The sequence below is a fragment of the Pteropus medius genome, unplaced genomic scaffold (genome assembly GCF_902729225.1).
Source record: "Pteropus medius unplaced genomic scaffold, Ma_sr-lr_union100, whole genome shotgun sequence".
In the NCBI taxonomy this organism is placed as follows: domain Eukaryota; kingdom Metazoa; phylum Chordata; class Mammalia; order Chiroptera; family Pteropodidae; genus Pteropus; species Pteropus medius.
Genome location: NW_024351730.1, coordinates 41,676,246 through 41,690,899, shown reverse-complemented (window position 1 = coordinate 41,690,899; position 14,654 = coordinate 41,676,246). Strand labels below are relative to the sequence as shown.

Here is a 14,654-nt window from a genome sequence, read left to right as displayed (position 1 = left end):
TAGTACATCTATGGTATTTTCTCAGAGAAGATAAGCAGATACTATTTTTAACCAACAGAAAATATCTCTGACATCAACTGTAATTACTTTGGCTTGTTTAAGTAACAATAATAGTTACTGGTTACTAGTTACAGATAGTCTCTGTAAGTAGAAATACATTGATTGGTAAATTTTTAAAGAATTCCATCTACTTTAAACCTACTAGAGCTAAGCTGACTGTATAAAAGCTTTCATCAATCACATCTGGCATCCAGGTAAAACTGAAACATATGAACAAGCACTGGTTTTGAGTTCTTATACAGCCTCAATTATGTGTTAGGCAACTCAAGCAACCATTATGCACTCAATAATAGGTATGACACAGCTCTGGACATCAGTAACACTATAAGCAGTACAGGCAGCCATGCGTATACTGATTTTTCTGGTGTTTACATTTCTAAGAAGCATGAAAAATAGTAATAATATAGGTTCTTTTTCATTAAAGCTCTTAGATTTTTCCCTATTTGTTGTATTGATAACCAGACTGGGCAGAATAACACTATCTTGAGAGATGATAGCACAGTTATCTCAGAGGGAGAGGAAATATAGGATGCCCGAGTAGGGATAAATTTCTAAATGCCAGTGATTATCGTGAATATTACAATATTTTCCTTAACATTAAAGCCCCTACCAAGGGTAGCTACAGTTATAAAGACAAAAATTGTCTTGAAACTTTAAAATTGCATTGGTGTACATGATCATGTAACAAAGTAAACAAAAACTTTAAAACATCGTTTAAAAAAACATCAGAGGAAGCAGCCGATCCTTAGGAAGGCATGAGGTTGCTTATTATGAAGCATTTATAGAGTCTGATGCATTTTCAAAGCTGGTTACAATCATTACCACAGCACACCCTTGTGAGGTAAGTGTATTACCACCTGCGGTTCATAAATGAAAAAGCTGAGGCACTGAATGATTGTCACCAGCCTAAGGAGAGTGAGTCAACATCGAGTCATAGTTGACCCTGCCTAACGACTCCTGACTTCTGACGATCAGTCCAGTGCTTAGTCAGTGGGGCCAGAGTGGCTTCCCTGGCTGGCACCTGGACTTAGGCTATTTCCATTCACGACAAAGCAGAATAGTGGAACAGAGAGGGCTGAACTTCCAAATAACTTTTACTTCCGCGCAAGATTTAGCCCTGAGGTCTTAATCTCAGGATTTGGGACAGGAAAAGCTGTCGGGTGCTCTCCCCCTCCCCCAGCCTGTGGCAAGTGGGTACTGTGGGCGGTTCCGCCACCCCGTTTCGCTGTCATGGCAAGTGACCACCAGCGTTAGCGAAGCTGGGGGACTGGGGGAGGGTTGATTGCTTAACTCTTCATCGCCTTCGCCTCTTTTTGAAACTGAGAGAAAATGGTGGGAAGTCAAAAGAAAATTAAATAAACACACAGGCAACTTGTCCTGGGACCTCAACTAAACAAATGAAGCCTTATTGTGTGTGCTGAACCTCTAGTTCCCAGACTCCGGGGAAGATGGGAGGACAGGGCAACAAATGGCACAGTAGGCATGCTTGGCAATAAGTGAGACAGCAGCAACCAGACGGTAGAACAGAGGACTTTAAACCACTTTCCAGCACGCGAGTGTCTGCCGCGCGAACCGCGCACCTTACCCATCGACCACGTGACCAGTCCTTTTTAAAATTTCTTTGCTCTTAAAAAAAAAAAAAGAGACTCCACTTCCCAGAAGCCTCTTGTTACCCACGCAGCCGCACTCTTGCGCAGGCGCCGCCAAGGCCAAACGGACACGTCCGTCACGTGGACAGTAACCGACCAATCCGGTTGGAATCCCATTTTTTTCCTCTAACCCCCCCCTTCAGGAGCGGTTGTGCGATCAGATCGATCTAAGATGGCGACTGTGGAACCGGTGAGTATTGCCTGTGGCCCCCACCCCCACCGGTCCCCGCGCTCAGTCTCCCTTCGGACTGGGGGACCCCGCGGGACAGCGTTCCCGGCGCGCACGCTACCCCTTGCCGCCCCCTCCCCCTCTTCTTGGGCCTGACTTCCCCGTGGGCAACTGGGGGTGCCCCGGAGGCTGGCCGTGGCGGCGTGTAGCGCACACGTTCTGGTGGGGGCCCGAGAGCTGGGGGAGAGGAGTGGAGGAGGGGCGGTGCGGCTCCTCCTGTAGAGCCGCGAGGTGGCCCACAAGGGTGGAGAGTGATCTGGGCCCTGCGATAGGTGTGTGGGGATTGTCTTAGGGATGGGAAGGTGCGGCGCTGGCTCCGAGCGGGCTCCGGGAGCCGCAGGGAGGGTGGGCGGCGTGCAGGCCTGGAATGAGATGGAGGAAGGAGCCCCGGGACGGCCTCTCCCCTTCCTCCCTCCCTCCCTTCACCCCAGACGCTCGGGCGCGGAGTGCGCGCGGGTCTTCGCTAGACCGGTGGGCCAGGGAGCTTCTGGGCGCGCGTTGCCGGAGGGTGGGTTGGGCGGGAGTGGTGCGGCGGCACGCGCAGAGAAGCTTTGACCTCGCTGAGGGGAGCCGAGAGGGGCGAGCGCATGTTACTCCAGCGCGCCGGAGAGTTGCCGGGGTTGGCGGCGGGGGAGGCGAGAAAGGTTTGGGGTGGGGAGGATGACCCCGTGTCACGCGGTAAAGCTCTTAAAGTAGGATGAAGGGTGGTGGTGGCGGTGAGAAGGGGGATCACATTGTCCTCGCCCCTCCATGCTTGAGACTGGGCTGTCATGGAGGAGGGAAGGGGGAGGAGCGAGGCCTACTGATCGCTGCTGCCGGTGTGGTTGCGGGCTGGACCTGCTGCATTTCACGCGCGCCTGTCTTCCATTCATTCATCCTTTCTGCGCATTGCGCTCGTCCCAGAGAATGCGAATGGGTTCAAATTCATCTGTTCTTCCGAGTCTTTATCGTCTGACATTTCTAAGGCACAGTTTGTTAGAATTAGGAACTTTTAAAATTAACTTTCCATTTGATTATTTTCTCTTTATCTGTTCTACAGGCTTTCCTCTCAGACACCATTTTAAACTTAGTGGAAGCAAGCAGAAAGTGGATCCCAGAGCAGAAAGTTGGTAGTTTACCGCCCAAAGGAGAAAGGGTATCTTTGTTATAGTTAGTGTTTGCTGGCACCGGCTCATTGAAACTTCTAAGCCTATGTTGCCGGTTCATCTAAAGTGACGTTGTTTTAGAGGCCTAATGGAGTTTACTAACCAGAAAACGTTGATACTCTGGAATCAGTTCTAGACCTGGGTTCCTAGATATTTTTGTATATGGTAGTTTGTGATTTTGATAATGGTTTACCAGTTTGCTTTGACTTTTTAAGGACTTTTATAATTATTTCGAAAACTAGTCATGGAAAGGCTTGTAGAGAAGAGAAAGACTTATTTCTGTTTACATCGCTATAAACTACTCTTACCTTGTTGCCAGAATTGAAAGCTTTTCTGCTTGGTTACGGGTTCTTTTATTGGTGCCCCTTTTCATTTATGTTTCTGGATATTAGATTGACTGCAAAACTGTGTCTTAAGTTGCTGATACAATTAATTGACTTTAGAACATTAATGTACATAAAGAATAAAGACATAGGATGTTTGAAAATTTTTAACTTAAAACCCCTTTAACGGGTTCTAATGTTCACTTTTGACTGGATCTGCTTTCCTGCGCACTGAACCAGTGTCAGTATAAAGCATTACAACTGGTAATAGGGGTAAGGCTAAAACCTCGAAACAATAATGTATTCTGTGAAGTAGTATTTAGGTCCTGTAGATTTTGCAGAGCTATGCAGTTTTGTTTCAGCAGCACAAAACAGAACTACAAAGTGTTAAAGGACTATTTCGAGTCAGTAAATATTTATAGACCCTGATATGTTTAGGACACTATACCAATTGTTCTTTAGGATACAGAATTTACAAAATGTGATTCTATACCTTGTTCAGTGTAACCGCTTAATTCACAGCAATGAGGTCAGTGATACAGTATAGTATTCTAGTGCTGTCCCTGTAGATTTGGTTACTGCATTTAAATTGCGAAGTAGAGAACCTAAAAACCTAAAGTGTGTGAAAGTGGAAAGCCAGTTTGAAAGTAGTAGTTTGAGGATGTAAAATAGTATTGAAATGTTTATTTTTAGTGAAAATGCAAGTACTTATTACTTTTAATGCATCCTTGTCCAGAGGTTATTTAGAATTTTTTGACAACTTTAAATAGTGAGGTTTTTTTTTCTTTTTTTTTTAAGCAGCTGGTTAGTATTGCTTGGAATTGAGGTATCGCTGCGGAAGCCTACAAAAAGCATATTTGTTCATTGCTATTTCAGCTAGCTTGTGAGTTTCCTTATTGCTTCTCTGCTGAATATAATCGTAAGCACTTAAAAGAACCCTGGGTTTTTCCTGCTTGTTCCACTTTTCATAGGCATTTGGGGACTTTTTATCTATGTAAATTATATAAAATATCAATCATTTCAGTTTGATACTGGGTGATTTTTCTCATTCAGATATGGCTTTCAAATATTTGTTGAGAAGCTTGATGGGGAAAATTAAAGGAGCCATTTTCTCTCTTTACAGGTAATAAGGCAGAATTTTGAATATTGAGATAAATAATGCTTTCTCGTTATTTAGTTGGCATTTGATTGTGGCTAGGTCAAAATTAGACTTGATATTGTTGAAGATGGCAAGGCGGTTTCCCCAGGACATCTTGTCTCCAGTGGGTCATGTTTCTTTGTAGCTAGCTTTATCTTCATTTTGCATTCTTCATTATTGGACTTTTTTTTTTTTAACTTGTAGTTCTTTTCAAGGTAAGTTTTTTTTTTTTAGTTAAGCCGAATATGTGTAATTTTACTTAATTTTATATGTGTCTCTTGAATTTTTTAAACTACATTAATTTCATAAGTAGAATCAACTTGGACAGTCAGCTGATTTGTTTCTTTTTTAATTCTTTAGGAACATGCTTTTTATTGCAGAGTTTATTAAAAGTAAGGCTTAAATACTTATTGACAAATATGTTATGTAATTCAGGGTTTTTCGCTAACCAAAGACTTGATTGACAAACAGACTTTACAGATTAATATGTGTTCTTGCTCTAATGAAAGAACCCAGTCTGTCCAAATTCATCCATAAACCAACTAAATTCAGTTCAGATATTTATAGTCTAAATTTCACTTCATCTTACACTTTGAATTAATTAATAGTATGCATAATTGTTTGACTTAGAGAAATGCAGTTCGTAAATAGACACAGTTTACACACTGACGTTGCAGAGGATAAAAAAATTTTGTAATCTTAATCCAATTTGGACAGAACATTTTAGGCAAAAAATTTTTAATAAACTTTATATATAGTAAAGAATGTAGAAGTACCAACAGTCCTGGACATAATAAGGAATCTGTGAAATAGTTGTTCTAGCAATGGTTATTTCTACTTTTCCTTCCCTGCTACTACTGGAAATTTTCTGGTTCTTCTAGTACCTATAACTTGCTTCATCTTTGTCATAGAGACATTTTAGAAGTGGAAATGAGCATGGTTTAAGTATAATGTGTGTGTGACCTTGAAGGAAGACTGAAAATCTTAAGTCTAGCTGAAAAATGAGAATAAGAAGATATCTTACAGTGATTTTGCTATTTTTATGCAGTATTCTGAGGTGATATTTTGTCAGTTATAAAAGACTAGATAAAGTTCATATTCTGTGAATGTGTTGCATGCAGGTGTATACAGGATACATATATGCACCTTTTCCTCTCTGCTAGGAAATTCACATAGCTGTCTTTTGATTATCAATCCTTGGCCAGTAGTAAGAAATGCAAAGCTTGTGATCCACAACCCTGAGATACTCTTCCCACTCTGTCTCTACCATAAAAATCACTAGCATTTCTTCAAAAGTTCCTATTTGTGTTTGGAAAAAAAGAAAGGATCACTTTTGTCTCTTAGGTACTGAGTAGTCATTTCTAGTCACTTCTAGAACCTGAGAATGTCAGAAAATAAGGTCCCCATTGGAACTTCTGATATTTTTCCACAGAAACAATAGGAAGCTGTAGTTTAGTCACACCGTGTTCAATAAGTTTCTGTGGAATTATGACAAATCTAACCAACATTAGATTTCCAGGGATATGAATTTAGAGTTCTAAGCAACTGACTTAATAAAAATGACCTTTTAAACACAATCTGTTAGTTATTTTTAATGTAACCAGATTTTTATTTTCTAATAATAGCTAAAATATAGAACTTACTGTTATGTTATGCACCACACTAAGTGCTTTACATATATTAATTCTCACTCTATGAGGTAGGTGGTATTATTATTTCACAAATGAAGAAACCAAGGCACAGAAAGATTAAGTAACTTTGTGTTACAAGCTTGTCCAAGAACACACAGCTAAGTGGTGGGGTGGAGTATGAACTAAAGCAACCATTTCCAGAGTATATGTTCTTAACTATGACAGTCTTTCCAGTAGGCCTGTTGTAATATGGTTTCCTTGTGCAACTTGGGAAAATTAATTTGAGGAACTTCACTAGATATTTTGCTACAGGTATAAGAGAAAATGTATGAACATTTTTTAGGCTTTGTTGTACTACAGTGTTTGATAACTGAAGTACAGAATCATAAGAAAATAGCACCTTTGTGTCTGCATCTGCGGACTGAACAAGTAATAACACTGGTGTATTTTAGTAACTGGTCTAGAACTTTGTGGGTAGATTTCTAAAGAAAGTGAATAGTCCCCTTCTTCCCCTTTTCATTTGATTTCTGGATCCTGTCAAACAAATGATTTACCAGTTAAAATATTTTGCTGTTGAAAACAATGCAGTAAGTACATTTTTAAAAATTTGAGAATATGGAGTTTATTCTCAACTACCTTTGTTGTTTTAGTAATTTTGGTGAGAGGTTTGGCAAAGAGTAAAACAGTTTTGAAAAAATTTTAGTTGTAGTATGTTCTTAGTCCTAAAAGCTAAATTGTTTTGGGAAGGTATATATAAGACAATGAGATTTCTCTGAAACTCATGGCTTTACAGTAATCTTTAAAGCTAAAATGTACATTTGCATGTTTTTAGTTGTATATTTTAAACTTATTACTGTAAAGTAGTTATAATATTTAAGTATTAACTAAGGCAAGAAAATTTGATATTTTAATTGGAAGGCTAAAACATATCTTTTTCTTGTAGTTTTTTCCGATTCTCTTAATATTGTGGAATAAATACTTTTTATAGGTGAGAAATTCATATTTCGAGGGATTTTTAAAATTTCTCTATCGAGGCCGTATAGTTCCTAAGTGAGAGAGCTAGAATACAAATTTAGGTTTAAACGGTAAGCTTTATAACAATTCTGTTCAAAAAGAAAATTCAACTGAAGCTAAAAAGTCCAACTCTTATTCAGTAAAACTCCTACCTTAAGGATAAAATTGACACATAGGTCATCATTATACACAAATAAAATAAGAAATCATATTTCTGAAAGAATATATGAGATGATTTATGGGCAGTGGCATAGTGGAAGTAGAAGTGATACTTTTTTATGAATTTGTACACTTTATTTTTTTAATAATGCTTAGGATTGTAAAAATCTTTTGAACTTTGGTTTATAGTTAATGGTATTTAGCTTTTTTAAAATTTTTTTGTAATTTTTTGAATTTGTAATTGTAATACATGCTCATGGCCTAAATTTAGCAATTTGGTGACACCTTTGACCCTGTTCTCAGAATAATGTTTTAAAATGTATTAAATAAAATACTTAAGATTACAAAGGAATTCAGTTATATTTAAGTGTACAGTAAGGATTCAGTTAACACAAAACATTAATGATGCTGCCTGGCACAGGCTAAATCCTTTGTTATTAGTGTGGAAAACCTATCTTCTATCTTCAGCCACCCTCTCCTCTCTCCAAAGCATTCTCCGTTAATTAGTTTTTTGAGGATTCTTCTAGAAAAGGTCTGTCCCAGAGAACTTTGTGTTGATGGAAATGACATATATCTGTGCTGTCCAACATGGCAGCCACTAGCCACACACGCCTACTGAGCACTTGAAAATGTGAGTAGTCCAACCAAGGAAATGGATTTTAAACTTTAATTCAAATGTAATTTTAATTACTTGAAATTTAATTCCGTATGTGGCTGGTGGCTACCAAATGAACAATATAGCTCTAAAATTGAGACATATTCTGGTATATACAAACAGATGTGTATATTGTATTTGGCCTAATTTTGTAAGTTACAACTGAATATGACCAGTTTGGTTGAATAAATTATTGTTTAATTTTATCCTAGGGAAACAACTATGTTTTAAACTTTCAAAGATAGTTATTTGGTCTTATATGGAATTAAAATTGTTCTGTGGCTTTTTTTTTTTTTTTTGCTATTTTAAAAAAATGTGTGTGAATAAGTAGTACTTTACATTGTTCAGAATTCAAATTTCATGTAAGAGTATACAGTGAAGTCCTCTCAAGCTGATCCTATCCAGGTGGATCACCTGTAGAGGCAATTAACATTATCATTTTGTATCTTTCCATAGAGATTTGTATATGCACAAGCAAGTACGTGTATATTTCTTAAAAAGTAAGTGGTAGCCAACTATATACACTATTCTGACATTTTATTTTTCACTTAATATGTCTTTTAGAGCATTGCATGTCAAAGCTTTCACAAAGCTTTCACTTTTTTTCTGATGGTTGACATGGTTTGATCTTAATCATTTCTATGTTAATTGACATTTTGGTTATTTCCAGTCATTTGCTATTTTAGTGCTCTGGTGAATAACTTTTTACCGATATCATTCCATACATAGGATAGTATATCTGTAAGGAAAATGTTTTGGCACCAAATTGAAAATTTACCTCTACTGGTCAAATAAAACACTTCCGCAACTGTAGTTGGCTATCAGACTACTTTTTTGTTTTAGGGCTCCTCCCCTTTCAAATTGTGAAATGTTTCTTTGTAGAAAAAATAAAAATACATATGTGGATAAGTTTTACAGTAATAAACTGAAGACCTATGGTACTTGTCACCTAAGAAATTACCAGTAGCTTGACTTTATATTTCATGATTACATTCATATTTCTTTGCCCCCATCCTGACTTGCATTAGCCATTCCCTTGACTTTTTAACAGTATAATTGTTTTTAGAGTTTAATCTCCTGTGTATGTATCTTTTAGTTATGTGTTTTAGTTTCAAAAAACTAAAGACTCAGATGACTCGTAAGAAAGGATACTATTGCCGCTGTTAGGTGAAGGTTCCCAAGAGAAGATAAGCTGAACAGTTTCTGGGTTATAGTTTGGGTTCAGCTTCCTGGAATTTCTACTATACCCCATCTTGGGAAAACCAGTGGGTAAGATCATAAACATATTCTGGGAAACAGGACTTTACAGTTATCTGATGGGGCCATGGCATGGTCCAAGCAAAGAACCTTCAGTTTGGAGAGTTGTCTGTGGGAGTCAGCCCTCTCTGTATATCTTGTTTGAAGAGTAGGTTGAAGCTGAACTCTTCCCGTGTGAAATTCTTAGCTGTTCAGGGAGCAGGACACGAGAAAAGGAGCTTGGTTAACACATGGTTAAGCTGAGTTAAGTATAGGTAAACGTTTGGGCCAGACATATCATGGCAATGTTTTTGTTTTTGTTTTTGTTTTAGAGGTAGAATTATAAGCATCTTGGTCATAACAACCTTATCAAATGAATGTAGCTGGAATCACATTGCTCTAATCTGGACTGTTCCTCTCTATATCTGGTGCACACCTGTCTTTCTTGAATCTCCTTTTACTATGCTCCTGGTTCTCTCTCATCTGACTTCTTCGTGCACCTCTCCATTTTCTGTGTCCCTTTTCTTTTATTTCTTGTTCACTTTGAGAGATCACATCTCCAAGTAATTTTTTGAGAAAAGTAACATGAGAGTTGAAGATTTTTGAGACCTTGCATTTTAAACTATATCTGTAGTTGACTAGGTGTAGAATTCTTCAGAATTTTGAAGTCATGTTCCACGTTGTTTCACATTGTTCTTTAGTTGTAGCTGTTGATAAGTCAGAAGTATCTTCCCTTGTCCCCATTTTACAATAACATGCTTAAGTGTGAATAATTTTGCCCATTGTGCTACCTACTCGTTGGATTTTTAAAATATGGCAAGGACTGACGTCCCTCGCTTCTGACATACTTGTTATTTTCCTCTCCTCTTTTTTTCTTTTAGAAACAGTCGTTCAGACGGTGGGGCCCCCTGACTGGTTCTATGACTTAAAAAAAATTAAATCTTGCTTTAATTTTTCCATCTCTTTTTGCTTGATTTTCTGGGAAATTTCATTTATTTCCTAATTTTTTCTGCTTGATAATTTTAATTTCCAGGTTTCTTCTCTCTCTCTTGCGCACGCTCCCCTTCCTGAATGTTTATTTTATTTTTTTATAGCTTCCAGTAATTGTTGTGTGTATACAAAACCTTAAGTTTTGAGGATATATATAGGTACATATTTTAAAAGGCATTTTATTTTTGCTCCCTGTTTCTTCCAAGTTGCTTATTTTCTTTTTCTTTTTGAACCCATATGGCAGCAATCCTAGTGACTTGGAGAAGGGAATGAGGGCTCTAGTTATTTCTCAAACAGCTCTCACAAAATTCTCTTTAATTTACCCCCTTCCTTCCTTCAGTCCCAATTCTAAAGATGCCTCCAGCTTCTGAGACTTTAAGGATCTGTATGCATTGATCAGTTACAGCTTGTCCTCCATCTGTGTTCCAGCCGCCCCCCTCTCCACCCGCCCCCATGATTGTGGGCTTTAAAAAGGAATCTCTTTACCAGTAGTTTCAGTGGAATTTTGAAAGGAAACTAAATTGGAATTACTCAAACATTTGAGTGCCTGTCATGTGCCAAGCACTAACAAGTGTTTAACCCAGCTCTCCCTAGACCTTATAGTTACTGAATTACTGAATAGAAAAGAAATAAAGAAATAACACCTTGACATTTTAGAAGTAACTTACTATTACATTCTGATTATGGAATACAGTGTTACAGCTTTTTTATAACTGGGAAAAAAGTACCAGGAATAATAAACCTAGCAAGCAATTTGCAGCATTCATGTACGCAAGTGCCCAGGAATTACAAATTTAATGAATAATTTGCAAGATTCATCAATAAAAGCCATACATCTCCTGCTGTGTAATACAGTAGGGGGGTCTTTAATAAATGAAGAATCATTATTTGCTTTTGAAAAAGATTTACTATTGGAAAGATGTTAATTTTTCCTAAATACCTAAATTCGGTACAAACTGAATCAAAATGTCAAAATCTTTGCAGATACAGTAGGGAACTACACTTTATGCTGGGCTCCACAAACTGGCCATGCTACTTTGTGTAGCCTGCTAGGTAAGAATGGTTTTTATGTTTCAAAGACTTGTAGAATAAAACAAAAAATAAGTGATAGAAAGATTACCAGCCTAAAATACTCTCTGGCCCTTTGTAGAGAAAGTTTGCAAGCCCTTACTTTATAAAATGATTGTGAAGTTTAACTGAAAGAATAAACAAATGAGAATTGGCAGTACATTTCTGAGAAGAATGAGAAAAGGGGGAACGGAGAACTTGCTCTACAACAAGAAAAAAAACATTACCAAACAAAGGTAACTTTTAAAATGTGTTATTGGTGCAGATGGGGACTGACAGATCACTGCAACAGACGGAGCTGTCCATAAGTAGACTAAAGTATGTGAGTTTAAGTATAATGTTGTTGTAAGAAATTGGTGAGGAAAATAAAAATCAGTAATTCTAACAACTAGGTGTTCTTTAATATTTTGATTTACCTGTTTGTGGCCTCTTTTTTTCTCATTATACCTCACTCTATGCCTCCCCCTCACCCTCACCCTTTTAAATGGACTATTTTTTTTTGAGCAGTTTAGTTTCACTACATAATTGAGAGGAAGGTGCATAGGGTTTCGGTATACCTTCTGCCACCTCTCCACTCCCCTTCCCTGCCTCCCCCCCATATGAACACCTTCTCTACTATTAGTACCCCACACCAGAGTACATTTGTTACATTAGATGAACCTACATTGACACATTATCACCTCACATACATAGTTTATGTTAGGGTTCACTCTTGTACATTCTGTGGGTTTGGACAAGTGTATAATGGTACGGACTTACCATTATAATATATACAGAGTAGTTTCATGACCTAAAAAATCTTCTGTTCTCTGCCTATTCATTTCTCCTTCCCTCCTAACCTCTGGCAACCACTCATCTTTTTACTGTTGCCATAGTTTTGCCTTTTCCAGGATGTCATGTAGTTAGAATCATATAATATGTAGCCTTTTCAGATTGGTTTCTTTCACTTGGTAATATACATTTAAGGTTCCTCCATGTCTTTTCACAGTCTGATAGCTCATTTCTTTTTAGTGAGGGATAATATTCCATTGGCTAGACCACAGTTTATTTAGGACTTCTTAAATTAAAAATGAAGTGATTCTTCCTCCAAAAAAGTAAAGTGCTCATTATTTATACAGTTGCGTAATGTACCTTTTCCTACATTTACATTAGCATTTTAAAATAATTTTCCAAACATCACATTTAGTGCCTATATCATGGAACACTAATTTATCTGTTACCTTTTGGTTGTTTCTTTTGATATAGATATAGATATTGTCTCTACTTTTATTTACTAGCATAAAGTATATAAAATGGTGTCCTGTTTCTTTGAAGAAATCTCTTAGAAGTATAATTATTGACTTAAAGAATATAGATCTTTTTATATTTGGAAGTTTGATAGTTCATTAACTTAAGTTCAGTAAGTGGAAGGATATAACCTCTATAAACTTGGGGTTGGAAACAGTGACAATATACATGGTTTTCTAACTTTTTAAGAAACAGTGACAATATACATGGTTTTCTAACTTTTTAAGAAACTATAGCTTGATTTCTTTTGAAAGGTGATTTAAATACTTGGAGTATAAGAATAGATTTTATTTTATTTTTCTTATTAAAACTAGTTTACATTGAAATTTTAACCTTTAACTTTTAACATAGAATTTTTTAAAACTAAGAATTTAGAAAGCATTCAACTGCTTAACTGATATGTAAAAATTGATCTTTTAAAACTTAACATTTAATCAATCATTACATTTTACTTATGCTTTTCAAAGTTGAAAGATATAAACTTAGAAGCAACAGTTAAAGTCAAAATGTTTGCCTTTCAAATTGTTATTATAAAGCTTTAAAGAATAATTGAAATAGAAATTACCATGTTACTGGAACCAATATTATTTTGTGCAGTATAAGTGCTTGTCCTAACGTCATTTTAGTGTTCTTGATATAGTTTGAGATATTTTTTACTTTTGTATATAACGTTCGACTTAGGTGAACCTTTCCATAGTTATTTTTAAATATGAGTCATCTGGGAGCCTTTGTTTCAAGTAGCATTGACATAAAAATTTATTTTGTTAGTCATGTTATCATTCTAGATCACAACGTTTATTTATGTCTCTATTGCCACACTTTTCTTTCTGAATTTGTAATTTTGTCCTAAGCTACAAAAGATGGGTAATTTGGTTGACAGATATTAATGCTACCTTAATAATTAGTTTATTAACAAAAAAAGTTTATTTTAAATGTAACAAGATGCCTACAAGTCTTTGTAGTAGAGTTAAGGATATGTGCATTCAAGTTTTAAAATAGTATTCTAGAAGATCAGAAGTTCAAGTGTGGCCCTTAGGGGTGTGTATGTGTGTACATATATACTTTAGTAAAATATAGTTAAACATTGCTTGCTGTCTCTCCAGAAATGTTAATTTTTAGCTGTAGTGCAACAACAACTTAACTCTGTTCATGTAAGAGTTTAGCGCTACTCAGTTAATTAGGTTACTGGTATTTAAGTAGATTGGAATGTTGGGTTATAAAATTTTGCAGTGTTTTTAGACACATGCTAATTTGTACAAATCAGCTCCTCCCCTCTATATCTCAGCTACTTTTTGTTTAGATGTCATTTTATATTAGTTGAAAAGAATATTTAAAAGTACTGTCTTTTGAATCAAATTTTATATTTGGGGTCTTACAGTCCTTTGCATGAAAAAATTTCATTTGAGCAGTGTTTTAAACTTAACATATTTGTATTTTGCTAAATCTCTCTCTGTTTTTCTACTTCAACTTTTTAGTTTAGGGCGCAAAGGTTACCATTTTAATCCTTCGTTACAGAAAAGGTAGAACAACTGAAAAATCCACAGCCACACTTTCCTGATGAGTGATGTCAGATTACGTGATTCCTTTACTATAGATATATTCTCAAAAACTAAAAACAGTTGATTTAATTATTTGTGGTAATTTTCATTGTTCACACCAAAATTTCCTTTCCTTACGAGGCAGGTGGTGAAAATCTACTTGTTCTTGTGTACTAGTTAATTAATTATCCTAATTTACGTGTGGGAGGGTGCTGGGAGAAATGCATCCTTTGTTGAAAAGAGACCTGGGAACTGAGTGTTTGGAAACTAGAAGGAAGAATAGAGTTTTGTGGTCTGTTTACATATCTTATTGTATTTAATAATAATTATTTCTTCAGAGTTAGTTATTTGTATCCATAAAAGAGAGGCTTTTATTTTACACTTCTCTACGACAGACATTTAGTATGCTGTCTTGCATAATGATATAAATTCACTATAACTAATCGTTGACATTTACTTGCTTTTTTCTTAGTGAGATTTTGTGTGTGTGTTGGGGGAGAGTGAGATGTGCCATTCATGCCTTTTTTTCCTA

General features: G+C 36.5%; 1 protein-coding gene across 1 annotated transcript in view; it reads left to right on the top strand.

Annotated features, from left to right (window-relative positions):
* The first annotated feature begins 1,057 nt into the window (after positions 1 to 1,057).
* The window catches only part of EIF4E (eukaryotic translation initiation factor 4E), a 34,372-nt gene continuing 20,775 nt past the window's right edge, over positions 1,058 to 14,654 (top strand). Inside the window, exon 1 of the mRNA XM_039845770.1 lies at positions 1,058 to 1,899. Within this exon, the coding sequence (XP_039701704.1) occupies positions 1,882 to 1,899 (18 nt within the window). The 5' untranslated portion in view covers positions 1,058 to 1,881. The remainder of the gene's footprint in view (positions 1,900 to 14,654) is intronic.